General features: G+C 38.2%; 1 protein-coding gene across 4 annotated transcripts in view; it reads left to right on the top strand.

Moving 5' to 3' along the window:
• Positions 1-1,403: 1,403 nt before the first annotated feature.
• The window catches only part of CDIN1 (CDAN1 interacting nuclease 1), a 221,473-nt gene continuing 207,262 nt past the window's right edge, over positions 1,404-15,614 (top strand). For all 4 annotated transcript variants that reach the window (XR_004423269.1, XM_033109082.1, XM_033109080.1 and 1 more), the window contains exon 1: positions 1,404-1,729. Coding sequence is in view for 3 of the 4 variants with exons in the window: in XM_033109082.1 (XP_032964973.1) it covers positions 1,629-1,729 (101 nt within the window). In the remaining variant the exon portion in view is untranslated. The remainder of the gene's footprint in view (positions 1,730-15,614) is intronic.

Below are 15,614 nucleotides of genomic sequence, written 5' to 3'. Positions count from 1 at the left end.
CTAAGAGAGTGTGACTATTTGGTGTAGTAATTAAGCATTACTGAGAGTTGGCAAGAGCACAGACTCTGGAACCAAATTTCAGCAGTTTAAACTTTATGCCTGTTGCTTACTTGTTCTCATGACCTCTGGGAAGTTACTTAACCTTTTCATGCCTCAGTATATTCCCCTGTACAAAGGGAGGAGGAAGGTGATAATGGCAATAGTACCTGCCTCACAGGAAGTTATAAGGATTAAGTGAGTCAAAGTGTAGGGAGCCTATAAAACAATAGCTGGTAAATGCCATATCCATGTGCCTATCATTATCAAGCAGTCGTACATAGGCTATTTATCTTACATAGGTTATCTATCGGACACTATGCTGAAGAATCCTTGTATTATCCTATTTAATCTTAACAACTACCTCATGAATTAAAAATCAATTTTACAGACAAAGGAACTAAGGCTTAGATGGATTAAGAAATTTATCCAAGGAGGCATATCTAAGCTAAACTTCCAAAACAGGCATTATTTCAGATTAAAAAAAAAAATCAACCACTTATACATTCTTTAACATCTAAACACTTTTCCTTTCATTTGCATAAAACGTTAAAATTTGAAAAGAAATACAACGCATGGCCTTCTAAGAACAAAATAGATTTTTTAAAAAGGGATTAAAGAGCTGACGTCTAAAAAATTTGCCTCAGGAGATCTGAGATCCGCTCACAGCACCAGGGAAAACAGATGAATTAGTTCATTCATTAACTAATATCTCCAAACATTTATGGAGCGCCTACTGTTTTCTGAGAGCTAGGGATGCAAAGACGAATAAATGATTTCAGTCCTTGAGCACCTAACTGAAGGTAGTGAGAGTGATGTTCTTTACTTAGATTTGTTTGATGATGTCGGATTTGTTTTCTAGTTTGTTTCCCAAACATGGACAAAACTGCCTTTCACGAAAGCTGCAAAGGTGGTCGGCTTTCCAACAGCCTGTGCTGCGTCTACAGCGATCCTAGGATTTTACTGCTCGGCGCCTGCTCGCACAGTGCGGAAAGACTTCAGAGAACGTATACTTTCTGTGTAGGTCAGTCTCCAATTGGAGCTGCATCAAAACCGGCGCGTTTGGAAGCGTATTCAAATCGCGCGCCCTGGCAGTGGCTTTCCGGGGTTCAAGCTTAAGGATCGCGGGACACCAGTGTGCCCTGACGCCGGGTCCGAGTCCCAGGACTCCACGGCTTCTGGCAACTGGGAGGTTACGAACCCCTCGAGCATCCCAGGTTGATCCCAGGTGAGAGGTGCCACGATACCTGCCCGCTGAGACTTAGGCACCACCTCTGCCCGCGGCCGCTACTTCCTGGTTGGTTTGCCCTTAACTGATATGGCGGCTGGTTGCCTTCGGCCGAGTCCACTGCGGCTGCTCAGAAATCCCAGGCAGGGCGATCGGGTCCACAGCCCTCCCAGCGCCTCCGCGGAGCTGCCGGGTGAAACCCGCGCTGTGCAAGTAAGGGTGAAGGGCAATAGGGGCAAACCAAGGAAGTCGAGGACCCAACGCCGTGCTGCTGTGTGCCCATCCCTCATCTCCCAGCACCAAGGCTGCTCGAGCTCAGGGTATTTTTTACTTGTCCCTGCCACCTCCCAGACTCTGGCCCAACATGATACTGACTAAAGCCCAGTACGACGAGATAGCCCAGTGCCTAGTGTCTGTGCCTCCCACCAGGCAGAGCCTGAGGAAGCTGAAGCAGAGGTTCCCCAGGTAAGTGCCCATCTCTCCCCTCTCACAGCCCTTTGCCTGCAGCAGCTGTGCCTGGCAGCCAAGCCAGCACTTAGGAACCACGTGTCACACATGTCAGGTGCTAGGAGATCAAGGATGGGGAAGGAGGTTTCTTTTACCTACCTTCCTCAGGAGACTCTGAATGGATGATTCCCAGGCAGCCGCCCAAAGGCTTGCAATTAAAATCAAGTTAATTTGAAAACTTGGTATGTGCTAGTAGGTGATGGGTGCACATAGTAGGTGCTCCATAAAGGTCTAGTGGTTAATTGACAGATGCTAGGAATGAATGATAGGTGTCAGGGTCCTCTCAAAGTGGAAATTCAAATTGTGGATTCAAAAGGAGGAAATGGAGGACCATTTTCAATTGGCCCCTGGAAACAAAGTAGGGAGCACAGGCCTACAGGGGTGTCCTATTCTACTCTGGCTCTAGTTCTACTCTGCCTCTCAATTAAGTGACCTCCAGTGTTCCCAAGCCAGTCAGAGACTGGTACCCTGGGGATTCCAATTTGGGGTCAGAATTGGCCATTTGAACAACTATATGTATACACATTCAGGTGTATTTCATACTGCCTCCCCAAACATGCCTTTTTTCAATGCTTTTAGGGTCATCCAATTTTTTAATAAAGGTCTTTAGGAACTGTATACTATAGATTACGTCATTTAAGGATGTGCAAACTGAAGCCCAGACATTACACAATGAACCAGTCGAGGACAAAAAGGTTATTGTGTTTATGACGTGTTAAAAGATTAGAATGTTTGTTTACTCTTCTTCTATTTCAAAATCAAATTTAAACTTGTACATTTTGTTTTGTGGCCCTGAGCACGGTTAGCTTCTAATGGAGAACTTCCCTGTTTTTGATGTGTAACCTTTGAACAGACATCTCCATAGAAATATTTTCTTGGGAAGAGAGATTATTGGGTAATTAGTATTAATAAAGTACAAACTGAGGCATAAATTGAAGGTCTTTTATGATCTTGGTTTTTTTGAAGGACTTAGTTTTCCTAATCTGAAAATTGGAGGGATCTCTCTCTAGTAACATCTAGATTTAATTTAAGGCAATATTTATCCCTTTAGAGTCTTAAGATTTATATCAGACTTGCCTATCCCAGAACAAAATCGACAAATTGGAATTTAATTTTCTGTCTTTAACTCTTGCCAACTCTGCCAATGAGCAGTGAAATAGGTGAAGGCTGGTCAGCTAAGGTAGGTAGATTTTTCTCGCCAGTTTTAAATGAGCGCATACATTTTAGGTATTCTGCTTTCATTATGTATTTATATTACTACTGCAGTTTTGCTTTTCTTTCTTTTCCTCTCCTTCTTCTCTTTCTCCATCTTTCTTTTCCACAGCAAATAGCTTGTCCTCTCCATAAGAGGTAACCTCCCTTTGCTCTTATGAAGGACTTATGAAGGACTTCCTTTGTTTGGGGCACCATGCTGTCTTGCTTCTTTTCATATGCCCTTTTTTTTTTTCTTATTCATGGTATGCCCAACTACTTTTCATTTCTCCCAAATAACACTCAGGAAATAACAAATTCTTCTTATACGGGAAACTATTTAAGAGGTTGCACTACTATTAGTTGGTGCAAAAGTAATTGCAGTTTAAAAGGTTAAAAATAATTGCAAAAACCGCAATTACTTTTGCACCAATCTAATACTCTACAAAAGAAGAAATCGAAGAGCCATTTAGCAGCATGGGTGGGAATTCTATAAAGAGTGTGATTTTGGAGTTGACTTCAGTTTTCACTATAGTAGTATTTTACTTGAGATGGTCACTGCAAAGAACTTGAACAACCTTTAGATTGGATAGTTCATTTTATCAGAGAGTTGGCAGGCTAAGGACCTCAGAGATAATTTCTGATGGTTCAAAGAGGTTAAGTGACTTGTCAAAAAATCCTGGAGATATTTAGTGGCCAAACAGTGTCTTGAATACAGGTTTCATAATTTTCAGTTCAGAGTTCTATACTAAACTACCTTGATTAGTTTCAATAATAATAACAGCAGCAATTACTTTTTGGTGGCATTCATATTCATTGAGGTCTAAAAAAAAAATCATGGTGGCTGGTTAGTTCAGTTGGTCAGTGGGTTAGAGCGTAGTGCTGGTAGCATCAAGGTTGCCAGTTCGATCCCCACATGGGCCACTGTGAGCTGTGCCCTCCTTTAAAAAAAAAAAAAAAAGATTAAAAAAAAATCAAAGTACTGAAATGTTTTAAAAAGTTGCTAAAAAATTTAATTAATTTTCCTGGTTTTAAAAGTAGTACATGCTCAACAGAGAAAATAAAAATTATTTGTAATCTTATAGTCCCCCAAATTTCTGTTAACTGTTTATGTATTTCCTTCTAGTCTTTTTTCTTTCCCAGTGCAATACTGTTTCTGCCAGTGTGCATTGTAGATCTTGCTTTTCCCACTTAGCAATTTGTGAGCATTCCTCATCTTCAAAAATTCTTCACAATTTGTGTCAAGTAACCAATAATAGCACATTCTGGATGTACCATCCATTTCTCATTGTTGGACATCAAGAGTTTTGTTTTTCTAATTTTCTGATACTATTTTTATTACATATATTATGCTGCCAAGTCTGCTTATTTTCTTAGTTTAGATTCCTAAAAGGTGGGAATGACCATATCAGCAGTTCTCAGACTTTTAGTCTCCAGATCTCTTTACACTCTAAAAAAGTTCTGAGGACCCCAAAGAACTTTTGTTTATATGGCTTATATCTGTTGATATCTACCAAAATATAAATTAAAACTGAAAGAAAAAATTTAATTTAGTTATTAATTTATTCTAAAATAACAATAATAAAGCCATTACTTATTAATGGTTTTGTTAACATGTGGTGTATAACATAACATGATTAATAACCATCATTTCATAAAAGTAGTGAGAAAATGCCCTCGCTTTACACGTTTGCAAATTTTTTTAATGCCTGCCTTAATATAATAGAAGGAAGACATATCAGCTTGTGCATTCAACTTGTGTTTTGATTAAAGAATATGAAGAAAATCTGGCCTCTGACAAATAAATAGTTGGAAAGGGAAGAGTGATTTTTAATAGGCTTTTCAGATAATTGTGTATATTGTGTTACTACATGAAACCCAACAAGTGGTCTTTTCTGAATGGTTAATTGCTATATGGAATGTGAAACCATATCATGGACCTTTTCACTCTATTATATTACAATCCACTGGCCTGTCTTGAAGTGTGAGCGGATCTTTTACCTATATGTGATTTTTATCATCACGCATTTTTCTCTTACAAAATGTTGGTTGTAAGTTATGCAAATCTTCTAAATGTTGTCACATTTCATTTTATTGTATCAAAAAAAATCACATTTGTTAACATCCCCACTGATCTCATCAGAAAAGTCTGGAAGACTTGAAGCTGTCAAACTTGTGGTGATGGATACAGAGTTTTCCAATATTTGAATTTTCCCTTGAAAGCTCAAATTTTATCATTGGCAACAAATACTATCACTTGTTTTCCTTAAAGTGACAGACTCATGTTGTTTATTTTTGAGAAAATGTCTGCCAGATACCCAAATCTGAATAATCATACTTTGTTCATTGTTCATTCAAATAAAAATGATGTTTTCATGAAAACAGTGGCTAGGTCAGCTATCAATCATACAAGTGCTTTTCATTGAGACAGCCATAAGACTTCTATATACAGTGGACGTATTTTGTGTTTACTTATTTTGTCATAGAGAACGTTAAAAGGATGTGTATTCAAGGATTGATATTTAATAAAATTAATAGTTGAATCTTAAGATATTCTTAAGTGAAACTGGCTTTTTTCCCCCTGGGCTGTAAAGAATGCAGTGACTCCTAAGACAATTGTGTCTGGACTTGATTTGTGCTCAAGAGCTGGCAACTTTACCCGCCATTGTTTCTGCACCATCAGTGCAAATGTCACATAGGGGAAAAGGCAAATCATATCTTACTATTTCTATAAAGATAATTTTGACCTTTTAGACCCCTGAGAGGGTCTCAGGGACTCCCGGAGTCCATTGACCACACTCTGACAACCACTAGCTATTTCAAATCAAAGGATGTTTATGTTTTGAATGATTTTGATGTGTATTGAGAATTACTGTCAAAAAGATTGTACTAATCCTATTACCAACAGAGCATGGGAATATCTGTCTCTGCAACTTTTGCCACCATTAAAGAAAATCATCGTTTAATCTTTAATATGATGGATCAAGAATGACATCTTGTAATTCGCATTTTTTTATTATAATATATTGTGTGTTTTCTCAAATTTTTATTGACCATTTAGTTTTCTTTTAAATTACCTGCCTGGTGTCCTTTGCCTAATTTTCTACTGGAGTGTTTAGTGTTATTACTTATTGGTTTGTTATTGTTTATTGATCTACATATGTTAAGGATGTTGCACCTTTATAGGTCATATTTTTGCAGATATTTCCCCAGTTGTTTGCTTTTCACATTGTTTTATTTTTGAAATGCTTAACTTTATAAATTTATGGGTATTTGACTTTTTGCTTTTATGCTGAGGAAGCTCTTTCTTATCCTAAGATATGAAAAACAAATCTTTCACTTAAATTTTGTTCTAGTTTCTTTATGGCTTTGTTTCTTATTCTTTAATCTTTCTAGCTGAAATTTATTTTAGTACAAGATAAAGATGTAGCTCAATTTATTCCCCGAGCTTAATTTTTATTTTTCACTGTGGCTTCCACCTGCTTGCCTTATTCCTGCATGGCTTCTTTGTTTTCACTAAAATTACAAATTTATGTTTTTCAAGTTTTATTGCATTGAACCTGGGCAATCTCCTTAGCCACTCTGGTCTCAGAATCTTCCAATTTAAAATAAAGGACTTTGTGATTTCTGATGTTTTACAACTCCTGCATTCACCCTCATTCTATTTTCTGTTCTGTAGTTTTTCACTAATGGGCCTTTGGCCACAAAATCATAGGACATTCTGTATTTAAGTACTTGGCGAGGACACATTCATTGATTTGCATCTCCCAGCTTATTTCTAGAATATTCTTGTTCAGGTAGAAGCTTCCAGTCCAATCAACTGTTACTTATCAGGATATATTTTAACATATTTTCCTGGCCAAACACTACATATTACTTATGTATTTGATTTTATACACACACACACACACACACACACAAACACACATATGCACGTACACACGGTTCATATGAGGCTGTTCCTGGAAAAATCTCAAAAGGAGTAGTAGTTAAAAATTCGTTTGACTGGGCTATCTGTGGTTAAACCAATATATGTGGTTCATTTTCTTGAGATCTCCACCTACATCTCTTTCTCTCGCCCCTCCACCCCAATAATATATATCTTATTTTGAAATAATTTTAAAGTTGCAGAAATATTACAAGGATTTGCTTATACCCTTCACCCTGCTTGCCATATTGTTAACATCTTACATAACCATAGTTTAATTGTCAAAATCAGGATATTAGCTTTTATGCAATACAGTTAATTAGTCCACAGACTTTTTTGAACATTGCTGTTTTGTTTTGTTTTTTTTTTTCCACTAATATCTTTGTTCTGTCCCAGGATCCAATGTCCTATTTCTATTCCAGGATCACACCTTAGATTTAATTGTAATGTCTTCTTAATCACCTCTAATCTGTGACTGTTCCTTACTATTATTTTGTTTTTTATGATCTTGACAGTTTTGAAGAGTACTGGTCAGTTACTTTGTAGACTATCCCTAAATTTGTGTTTGATGTTTTCTCATGATTAGATTGAGGGTAAACATTTTTAGCAAGAAGACCCCAGAAGTGATGTTGTGCTCTTCTCAGTGCATCGTATCGGGGCTGTGTGACTGCATGTGTCTTATTACTGGTGAGGTTAACCTTAGTTACGTGGTTAAGGTGTGGTGTCTCCCAAGTGTCTCCATTATAAAGTTAGTATTGTTTCCTTTACAATAATTACTTTGGGGGGATATCCTTTGGGATTATGGAAATATCCTGTTTCTCACTCACGTTTTCACCCACTGATTTTAATATCCATCAGTAGTTCCTGCATGAAATAGTTATTACTGGTATTTGCCTAATGGTGACTCTCTGTTTCTCTCACTGGAATACTTTTCAACTAATACCATCCACTACCACCATTTTGTGTGAAACAATCCATCCTACAGTCAGCCCAGGATTTTTCACTGGTATTTGCAGTTTATCCACCTTTCACAGCATTTGGTCTATAATAATTCATTGTGTGCTCACTATGTTTGTGGCACTATTTGGGTATTTTTTAGAAAACAGAATAAGGCAGTGATTAATTTTGGATAACTTGTAGTCTGAGGGAAGAGTTTAAGACACATTTAATAGCTACAAGTTATTAGAAGCATAGAATGTAGAAACCAAAGAATTTTTTGAACAGTTAGTTCAGATATGGTTAGGTAAGTGGGATTCTTACAGGAGATACACCTTTGTTAGAAATTCTTTTGTTGGTAAACAAAGGCCCTTTGGCACAAGTTTGATTTTTCCTTGAGTTCCCTTGCCATACATTAGTCATTTGGTTGCTATTTACGCCTGTACTAATGAGTCATAAATCAAACTCTTGATACAATAAATAGCAAAATAAGTGTCTTTCGTCTGTTTCTGTATCTTTTCCCTTAGGAATCCTGGCTCAGGCTTTACTAATGGTGCCTTCTGCATTTCCAAGCACTGTTTTCTGTCTTGGCCCAGAAATATGCTCTGGTTTCCCAGTCTCGGATTAAAACACAGACAACCACTCACTCACATGAAGCTATTCCTAGAGAAATCTCTAAAGGAGTAGTTAAAAACTCATTTGGCTGGGCTCTCTGTGCTTATACCAATATATGTGGTTCATTTTCTTGAGACCTGCACCTACCTCTCTCCCTGAGAACTGGAGTTAAGCCTGGCTCTACTGTGTATTTGTCAGTGTTGAACTCGGTGGTGCTTGGTAAAGGACGTGTGGATCCAGTCTAGGTCAGAGTACAGTAGCTAAGGGACTTGCTTGGGAAAAGCACAATGATTTCACTTTACTTTTACATGTATCTAAGGTGTCTGCGTTTAATGTGGTGCTGCCATTGGTTCCAATGGTGCATTTTAATCGGTCCACTTTTTCCATAGGGTGTTTTGATATTCCATTGTTTTTGCTTCCTGTAACAGTTTGTTCTTGGGAAATGGCTTGGCGCTGCCTCTTTTTATCCTAATCACAGTTGCTTAATCTGTGAAGGAGGAGTGAAGCTCCATAGCTGGGAAGTCGGAAGAAGCAGGATTCAAACCCAGTTAGAGTCTGGCTCCAGATTCCGACTCCTACTTTCACTCTGTTGTGTCTTGCTGTTCAGTTCCTTAAGGCTGTGGTGAGGATTAAGTGAAATAAGGCATGTACAACACTTAACGTAGTGTAGGGGTCCTGGTAAGTAAGCATTTAATACGTGATAAATATCATGATGATTAGAATTTAGTATATGACTTAGAGTAGAAGAAATGTCTGAGGAGTAACTTTTTGAAACATATAAAGCAAAATTTTGCGTTGAAATAAAGACCCATAGACTTGCGGAAAATAAATGTTTGTGTGACTCCATTGACATGGTTATGAACACATAGATTTGATCATTAGTTGAATACAACGTAGATAATCGAAACTCGCCTTAAATCTCTCATATATAGTGCCTGTTTTTAAAACTTTTTAACCTAGATTCATTGATTTTTAAGAATCATAGTAGCACATTGCAGTGTATAATTAATACTGTAGGGTTTGGTTTATTTAACTTGGAAGATTATTCCTATCAGCTTTGTTCTCTGAATTGAATTGAGAATTGGTTCTCAATTTGTGGTCAATTTTCTATACTTATGATAATGTTGTGGTGGACCTGAGTCCAGAATAATGAGGGAGAATAACTTGTAAAGGGAGAAAACGTCAGTCTTTTATTGAACTGGAAATTCTTTTGGTGGTTTTGCCAAAGGAATATAATTAGTTTACATGAACTTCAAAAATAATATTCATATACTCAGGAAATGTATCTTAGGAGTATTTCTGTATTTATCATTAATGCAAATTGGAAATCGGTCTAAAAGAAATCAGTCTAAAATGTCTAAGAAAAGAATATGATATTTCATGTATTTCCTTTACTGATTTTTTAAAATATGACTTTTTTTATTAGATAAACTTTTAGGTTTCTATTTGGTTTCTGCATTGTCGCCTAGCTTTAAAGACTCTTCTGGAAAGTTATTTTGTTATGTGGAACCTTTACTTTATAAAAGAACTGCTTAGCTTTTATCAGATATTTGTGCTCCTTTGGATTGGCATGAGACGAGCTTGAATTCCTGCGAAGGAATGATAATGTTATCCTGAGAAGAATCCACATGCTGTCTTTATTTTTTATTAGCTTGAGGGGGAAATTTTCATGTTATTAGATTATTGACTTCATTTTTAAGTTTATGTTTAGGCATCCCACTTTAGTCTACTAAGTAATAACCCATTCCAGAATGTTTGCTGGTACAATAAAGTGAAATTATATATTTTCCTAGGAGAAAATGTTCAATAGATGTATAGAGTAATAATATTTTATTATTTGATTTTCAACAAATGTTGACTGAATTCACTATTATGTTTTTATTACACATTTTGTGCAATTTAGCCATTATAGTTGAATTTTTCTTAAAAACAAAACAATCAATATACAAGTATTTTTCCAGAGTAAGTATATACATTGACCTTAATATATAAAAGTCATGTACAGGTATGAAAACCATGTCAGAGATGGGTAAAGTATACATTTTTTTTTCCAATTGTCTTTTTCTTGAAGAGACATTTTTTCAAATGTCTGATTCAAGATTACTTTCTCCTTCCCTTTTTCTGCTGTCCAATTGCTGGTACAGTGAGCTGACATACAGTGAGTGCACTGAAGGTTCTGGGGTGCAGTTTCTCACTGAGTGACAAGTCTCCATTTCTTCTGGGAACAAAACACACGGCTGGAACCAGCATGGTTTGGTCCATGGGTTTGAAACCAGTGTGAAACCATCAGTGCCTCATGTATTAAAGATGGCACATGGTTGGTGATACTCTAGCCCTTTCTTCGCCATTTTGAGGAACTAAATACCTGCCTCTACTTTTCTTTCCTCTCTGTTTTCATCCCTACCTTTTAGGAGGCATCTTGATAACATGCATGTTAAGAGTTAATAGTTCTTTCTCATAACCCAAGGCTTCCTTCGTACCAAAGAAGTGACATGTTTGACAATGTCAACTTTTCAAGTCCTATCTCTTGACTGAGGGGGGATCTTTTTTTTCTTTTCCTTCTGGCTTCAGGACAGTGAAAAAGTTTTTTGTTTTTTAATTTTGTGTGACGTTCAAACTGACCTAACAAATACCTGATGTCTCATTGAGATAACTGAGTGTTAACATATCTCAAAACCTATTTCTTTTATGTGTTTTAAATATTGAGATTCGGCTGCTAAAAATGTTTGACAACTATTAAACTTAGAATAATAACATCCGGACTACAGGAATAAATATTTTGAAACAAAGAAAGCCATGCAAGTAGAGTAAAAAGTAAGGTGGATTCATAGATTTTGATATTGTTGCTCAGTCAGTTATGTAAGTACTAGGTCTTTCTCTAACCAAAGACGGCCCCTGCTAATTGGGGCAATTCTGTGTGAATCCCAGTCTTCTTCTGAGGTTGTCCTAGGGACAGTAGTCATATACTAGACTACTATATACGTCATATACTATATACATCATATACTATATAGTCATATACTAGACTACGTAAAATATGTGGTGCATTCTTACCATGTCGTCCCCTCCACACACACCTTTATTTATTTATTTAAAGATTTTTATTAAAAATATAGCTAACATACAATATTATATTAGTTTCAGGGGTACACCATGGTTATTAAACATTTATATACCTGAAGAAGTGATCACCATGGTAAGTCCAGTAAACATTTGACACCGTACCACACCGACAATATTACTGACTATATTCCCTGTGCTGTACATTACATCCCCATGACTTACTTGTTTTATACGTGGAAATTTGGACCTCTTATTTCCCTTTACCTTTTCCGCCTTGTTTTAATTACCATTGACATTCAGTATTCTTTTATATTAATTTCAGGTGCACAACATCGTGGTTAGTAAGAAGTGATCACCTGACTAGTCTAGTACCGACCTGGCACCATACGTAGTTATTGCCATATCATTGACTGTATTCCCTATGCTTTACTTTATATCCTCATGACTATTTTGTAACTACCAATTTACTTCTTAATCCCTTTGCCTTTTTCACCCTGCCCCCCGAGCCCCTCCCATCTATTACACCAACAAATCTAGTACCCATCTGACACAATACATAGTTATTACAATATTATTGACTATATTCCTTATGCTATACCCTACATGCCCATAACTACTTTGTAACAACCAATCTTGTATTACTTAATTCCATTCCCCTTTTTTTCACCTACACACCCAACCTCCCTCTAGCTGGCAACTATCAAAATGTTTTCTGTATCTATGAGTTTGTTTCTATTTTGTTCTTTATTTCACATATAAGCAAAATGACATTGCATCTGTCTTTGTCTGACACTCTACTCAGCATACATAATATTTTCCAGGTCCATCCGTACTTCCGCAGATGGCAAGAACCCATTCCCTTCCATGGCTGAGCAATATTCCAGTGTATATATGTACCACCTCCTCTTTACCCATTCTTCTATTGACAGACACCCAGGCTGCCTCCACATTTTGACTATTATAGAGAATGCTACAATGAACTTATGGATACACATGTCCCCTTGAAATAGCATTTTGAGTTTCTTTGGATAAATACCCAGAAGTGGGATTACTGGGTCCTTCTTTGTCTCTATTATAGCCTGTGTTTTAAAGTCTATTTTGTCTGGTATAAGTATTGTTACCCCAGATTTTTTTGTTTTTTGTTTGTTTGTTTGTTTCAATTTTCATTAAATAACTTTTTCCATCCTTTTACTTTCAGTCTGTGTGTCTTTCAGTCTGAAATGAATCTCTTGGAGGCAGCATATGTAAGGGTTTTGTTTTCTTACCCATTCAGCCGTGCTGTTTCTTTTGATTGGAGCTTTTAATCCACTTACATTGCATGTAATTGTTGATAGATATGTAGCTATTGCCATTTTATTCATAATTTTGATCTCCCCCCACCTCATCTTAAAGAAGTCCCTCTAACATTCTTTATAATACTGGTTTGGTGGTGATGAACTCCTTTAGGTTTTTCTTTTCTGGGAAGCTCTTTATCTGTCCTTCAATTTTAAATGATATCCTTGCAGGGTAGAGTAGTCTTCATTGTATGTCCTTGCTTTTCATCACTTTGAATATTTTGTGCCATTCTCTTCTGGCCTGCAAAGTTTCTGTTGAAAAATTAGCTGACACTCTTATGGGAGTTCCTTTATAAGCTACTAGTTGCCTTTCTCTTGCTGTTTTCAGGATTCTCTCTTTGTCTTTAACCTTTTCCATTTTAACTATAATGTGTCTTGGTGTGAGCCTGTTTGGGTTCATCCTGTTTGGGATTTTCTACACTTCTTGGACTTGTCTATTTCCTTTGCCAAGTTAGGAAAGTTTTCATTCATTATTTCTTCAAATAGGTTCTCAATTCCTTGCTTTCTCTCTTCTCCTTCTGGTACCCTTATGATGCAAATATTGTTACACTTGATGTAGTCCCAGATGTCTCTTAAACTATCCATATTTTTTTGGATTCTTTTTTCTTTTTGCTGTTCCAATCATTATTATAATTTTTTTTTCTCCTGCTACCTTGTCTTCCAAATCACTGATTTGATCCTCTGATTTATCTCTTCTGCTGATGATACTTTTTAGTGCATTCTTCTTTTCTGACTGGTTCTTTTCTTATGGTTTCTATGTTCTTTTTCTATGCTTGCTATGTCTTTGTTGAAATTTTCACTGAGTTCCTTGAGCATCCTTATAACCATTATTTTGAGCTCTGGTTGCTTGCCTTCATTTAGTTCTTTTTCTGAGCTTTCTCCTATTCTTTCATTTGGGATGCATTTCTTTGTTTCCTCATTTTGGCTGCCTCTCTGTATTTGTTTCTATGTATTAGGTAGATCTGCTATGTCTCCCAGTCTTGGCCAGGTGGCCTTATGTAGTAGGGGTCCTCAGGAGCCCAGTGGCACAGTCTCCCTGGTCACCTGAGCTGGGTGCTCCAGGAGTGTCCCTTGTGTGGGTTGTGTGTGCCCTCCTATTATAGTTGAGCCTTGATTTCTGTTGGCACATCAGTGGGTGAGATTGGACCTCAGGCTGATTAGCCATGGGGTTTGGCCATGTCCACAACTTATGGGTTGCTGTGCGGGTCGGGGGAGGGGGCTTACCCCACTGAGTGGCATTCATCCCAGTGGACTCTGGTACCTGTTGAGACCACCCTTTGTGTGTGCCACTTTGGGGCTAATTGGGCAGAGCTCTGCTGTGATCTGAAGCCAACCTCCAAGTATTTTGGTTCTGGTGCCTCTTGGGAGGAGCTCCAGTGCAAGCCCAGGTCACCCACTGCTTGTGACTGGCCAGGGACTACCTGGTAGGAGCTACAAAGCAGTCTGCAGTTGTCCGTTGCCTATGCTAAACCGGGAGGCACATGGCAGAGTCCGCACTGCAAACTGAAAATGTCTGCCACCAATACCGGACCTGGGGTAGCTCCTCAAAAAACCAAGATACCCTGAGGCCTGTGCCATCTGCTGGCTCCCTTAAGGTTCAGCCACTAATAAATCCTTGTGTGGTACACAAGTTGGGTGGCGCAGGGTCTCAGGCGGTCACTAGAGTGGGAAGAGTTGTGTTCACCAGGTTAATGTAGATTCTGGTTTGATGCCAGTGCTGAGCTTGGAGCTACTCAGCAAAAGAGTCAGAACACACTGAGGCCAGTCATCAACTGCCTGGGGCTTGCAAACTCTTATAGTTTTCTAAGAAAGAGTACAATGCGTCAAGGCTGGCTTTTCACTGAGAAAGTGCCTCAGGTGTTGGGAGCGTTGGGTAGGGCTGGTTCCCAATGAGTCAGCAGGATGCAGCAGAGGAGCTCACGAGACCAATCAGATTCAGGTTTGGCCTGTCGGGGCGGACACAACACACAAAGATGGTGCTCACCTGCCAGCTGCACAGAGAAGGCTTCCTCAGGGGAAAATGGTGACTATTGACTATCCTCCAGCCCTTGCTTCAAGCCACACAACTCAGTTTGCCCCCCGTATGCCTCTGACGCCCCCCGAGTCACCATCCCTCCACCACAGCCTAAGGTGAGTTCCTGCAAATTAGTGAGCCTGTGCATGAGCCCTTCAAGAGGATATCTGGGTTTCCCGCAGCCTTCTGTCCCACCCGGATGATTGAAATCCCCAGTGTTTTTCACAGCCATGTGTTGTGAGTGTGCTTCTTCCTGGAACTTGTACTCCAGGCTGGGGGGTCTGGTGTGCAGCTGGAGTCTCTTGCTCCTCCAAGGGGAACCTCTGCAGCTGAGATAGCTCTCCTGATTCTCAACCACCACACGGAGGTTTGGGGCCATTCTGTTTTACATTTCCGCCCTTCCTATAAATCTTGAAGTGTCGTCTTCTTTCTATCCTTAGTTATAAAACTTCTGTTCAGTTAGACTTCAGGTGGTTCTCCAGGTCGATTGCTTTATAAAGTTGTAATTTTAATGTGTTCACGGAAGGAAGCAGGCATAGTGTTTATCTACTCCACCATCTTGGATATCTCCCCTATTTATTTTTCATTATAAATATTTTGGTTATTGTTGAGATTCAGCCTTTGCTCCAGGCTCAAGAAATGATGTGATATAAACTCTGATCTTGTATTTAATACTGCTTTAGGAAAGAGAAGGTGTGGCAGATCCTTGATATTTACAATGATTATCACTTAAGACTTGAAAATCCCAAAATATGTAGCTAG

This window comes from Rhinolophus ferrumequinum, chromosome 6 (assembly GCF_004115265.2).
Source record: "Rhinolophus ferrumequinum isolate MPI-CBG mRhiFer1 chromosome 6, mRhiFer1_v1.p, whole genome shotgun sequence".
NCBI classification, from domain to species: Eukaryota; Metazoa; Chordata; class Mammalia; order Chiroptera; family Rhinolophidae; genus Rhinolophus; species Rhinolophus ferrumequinum.
Note: the sequence above shows the minus strand (reverse complement) of the source record. Positions and strands in the feature narration are given on the sequence as shown.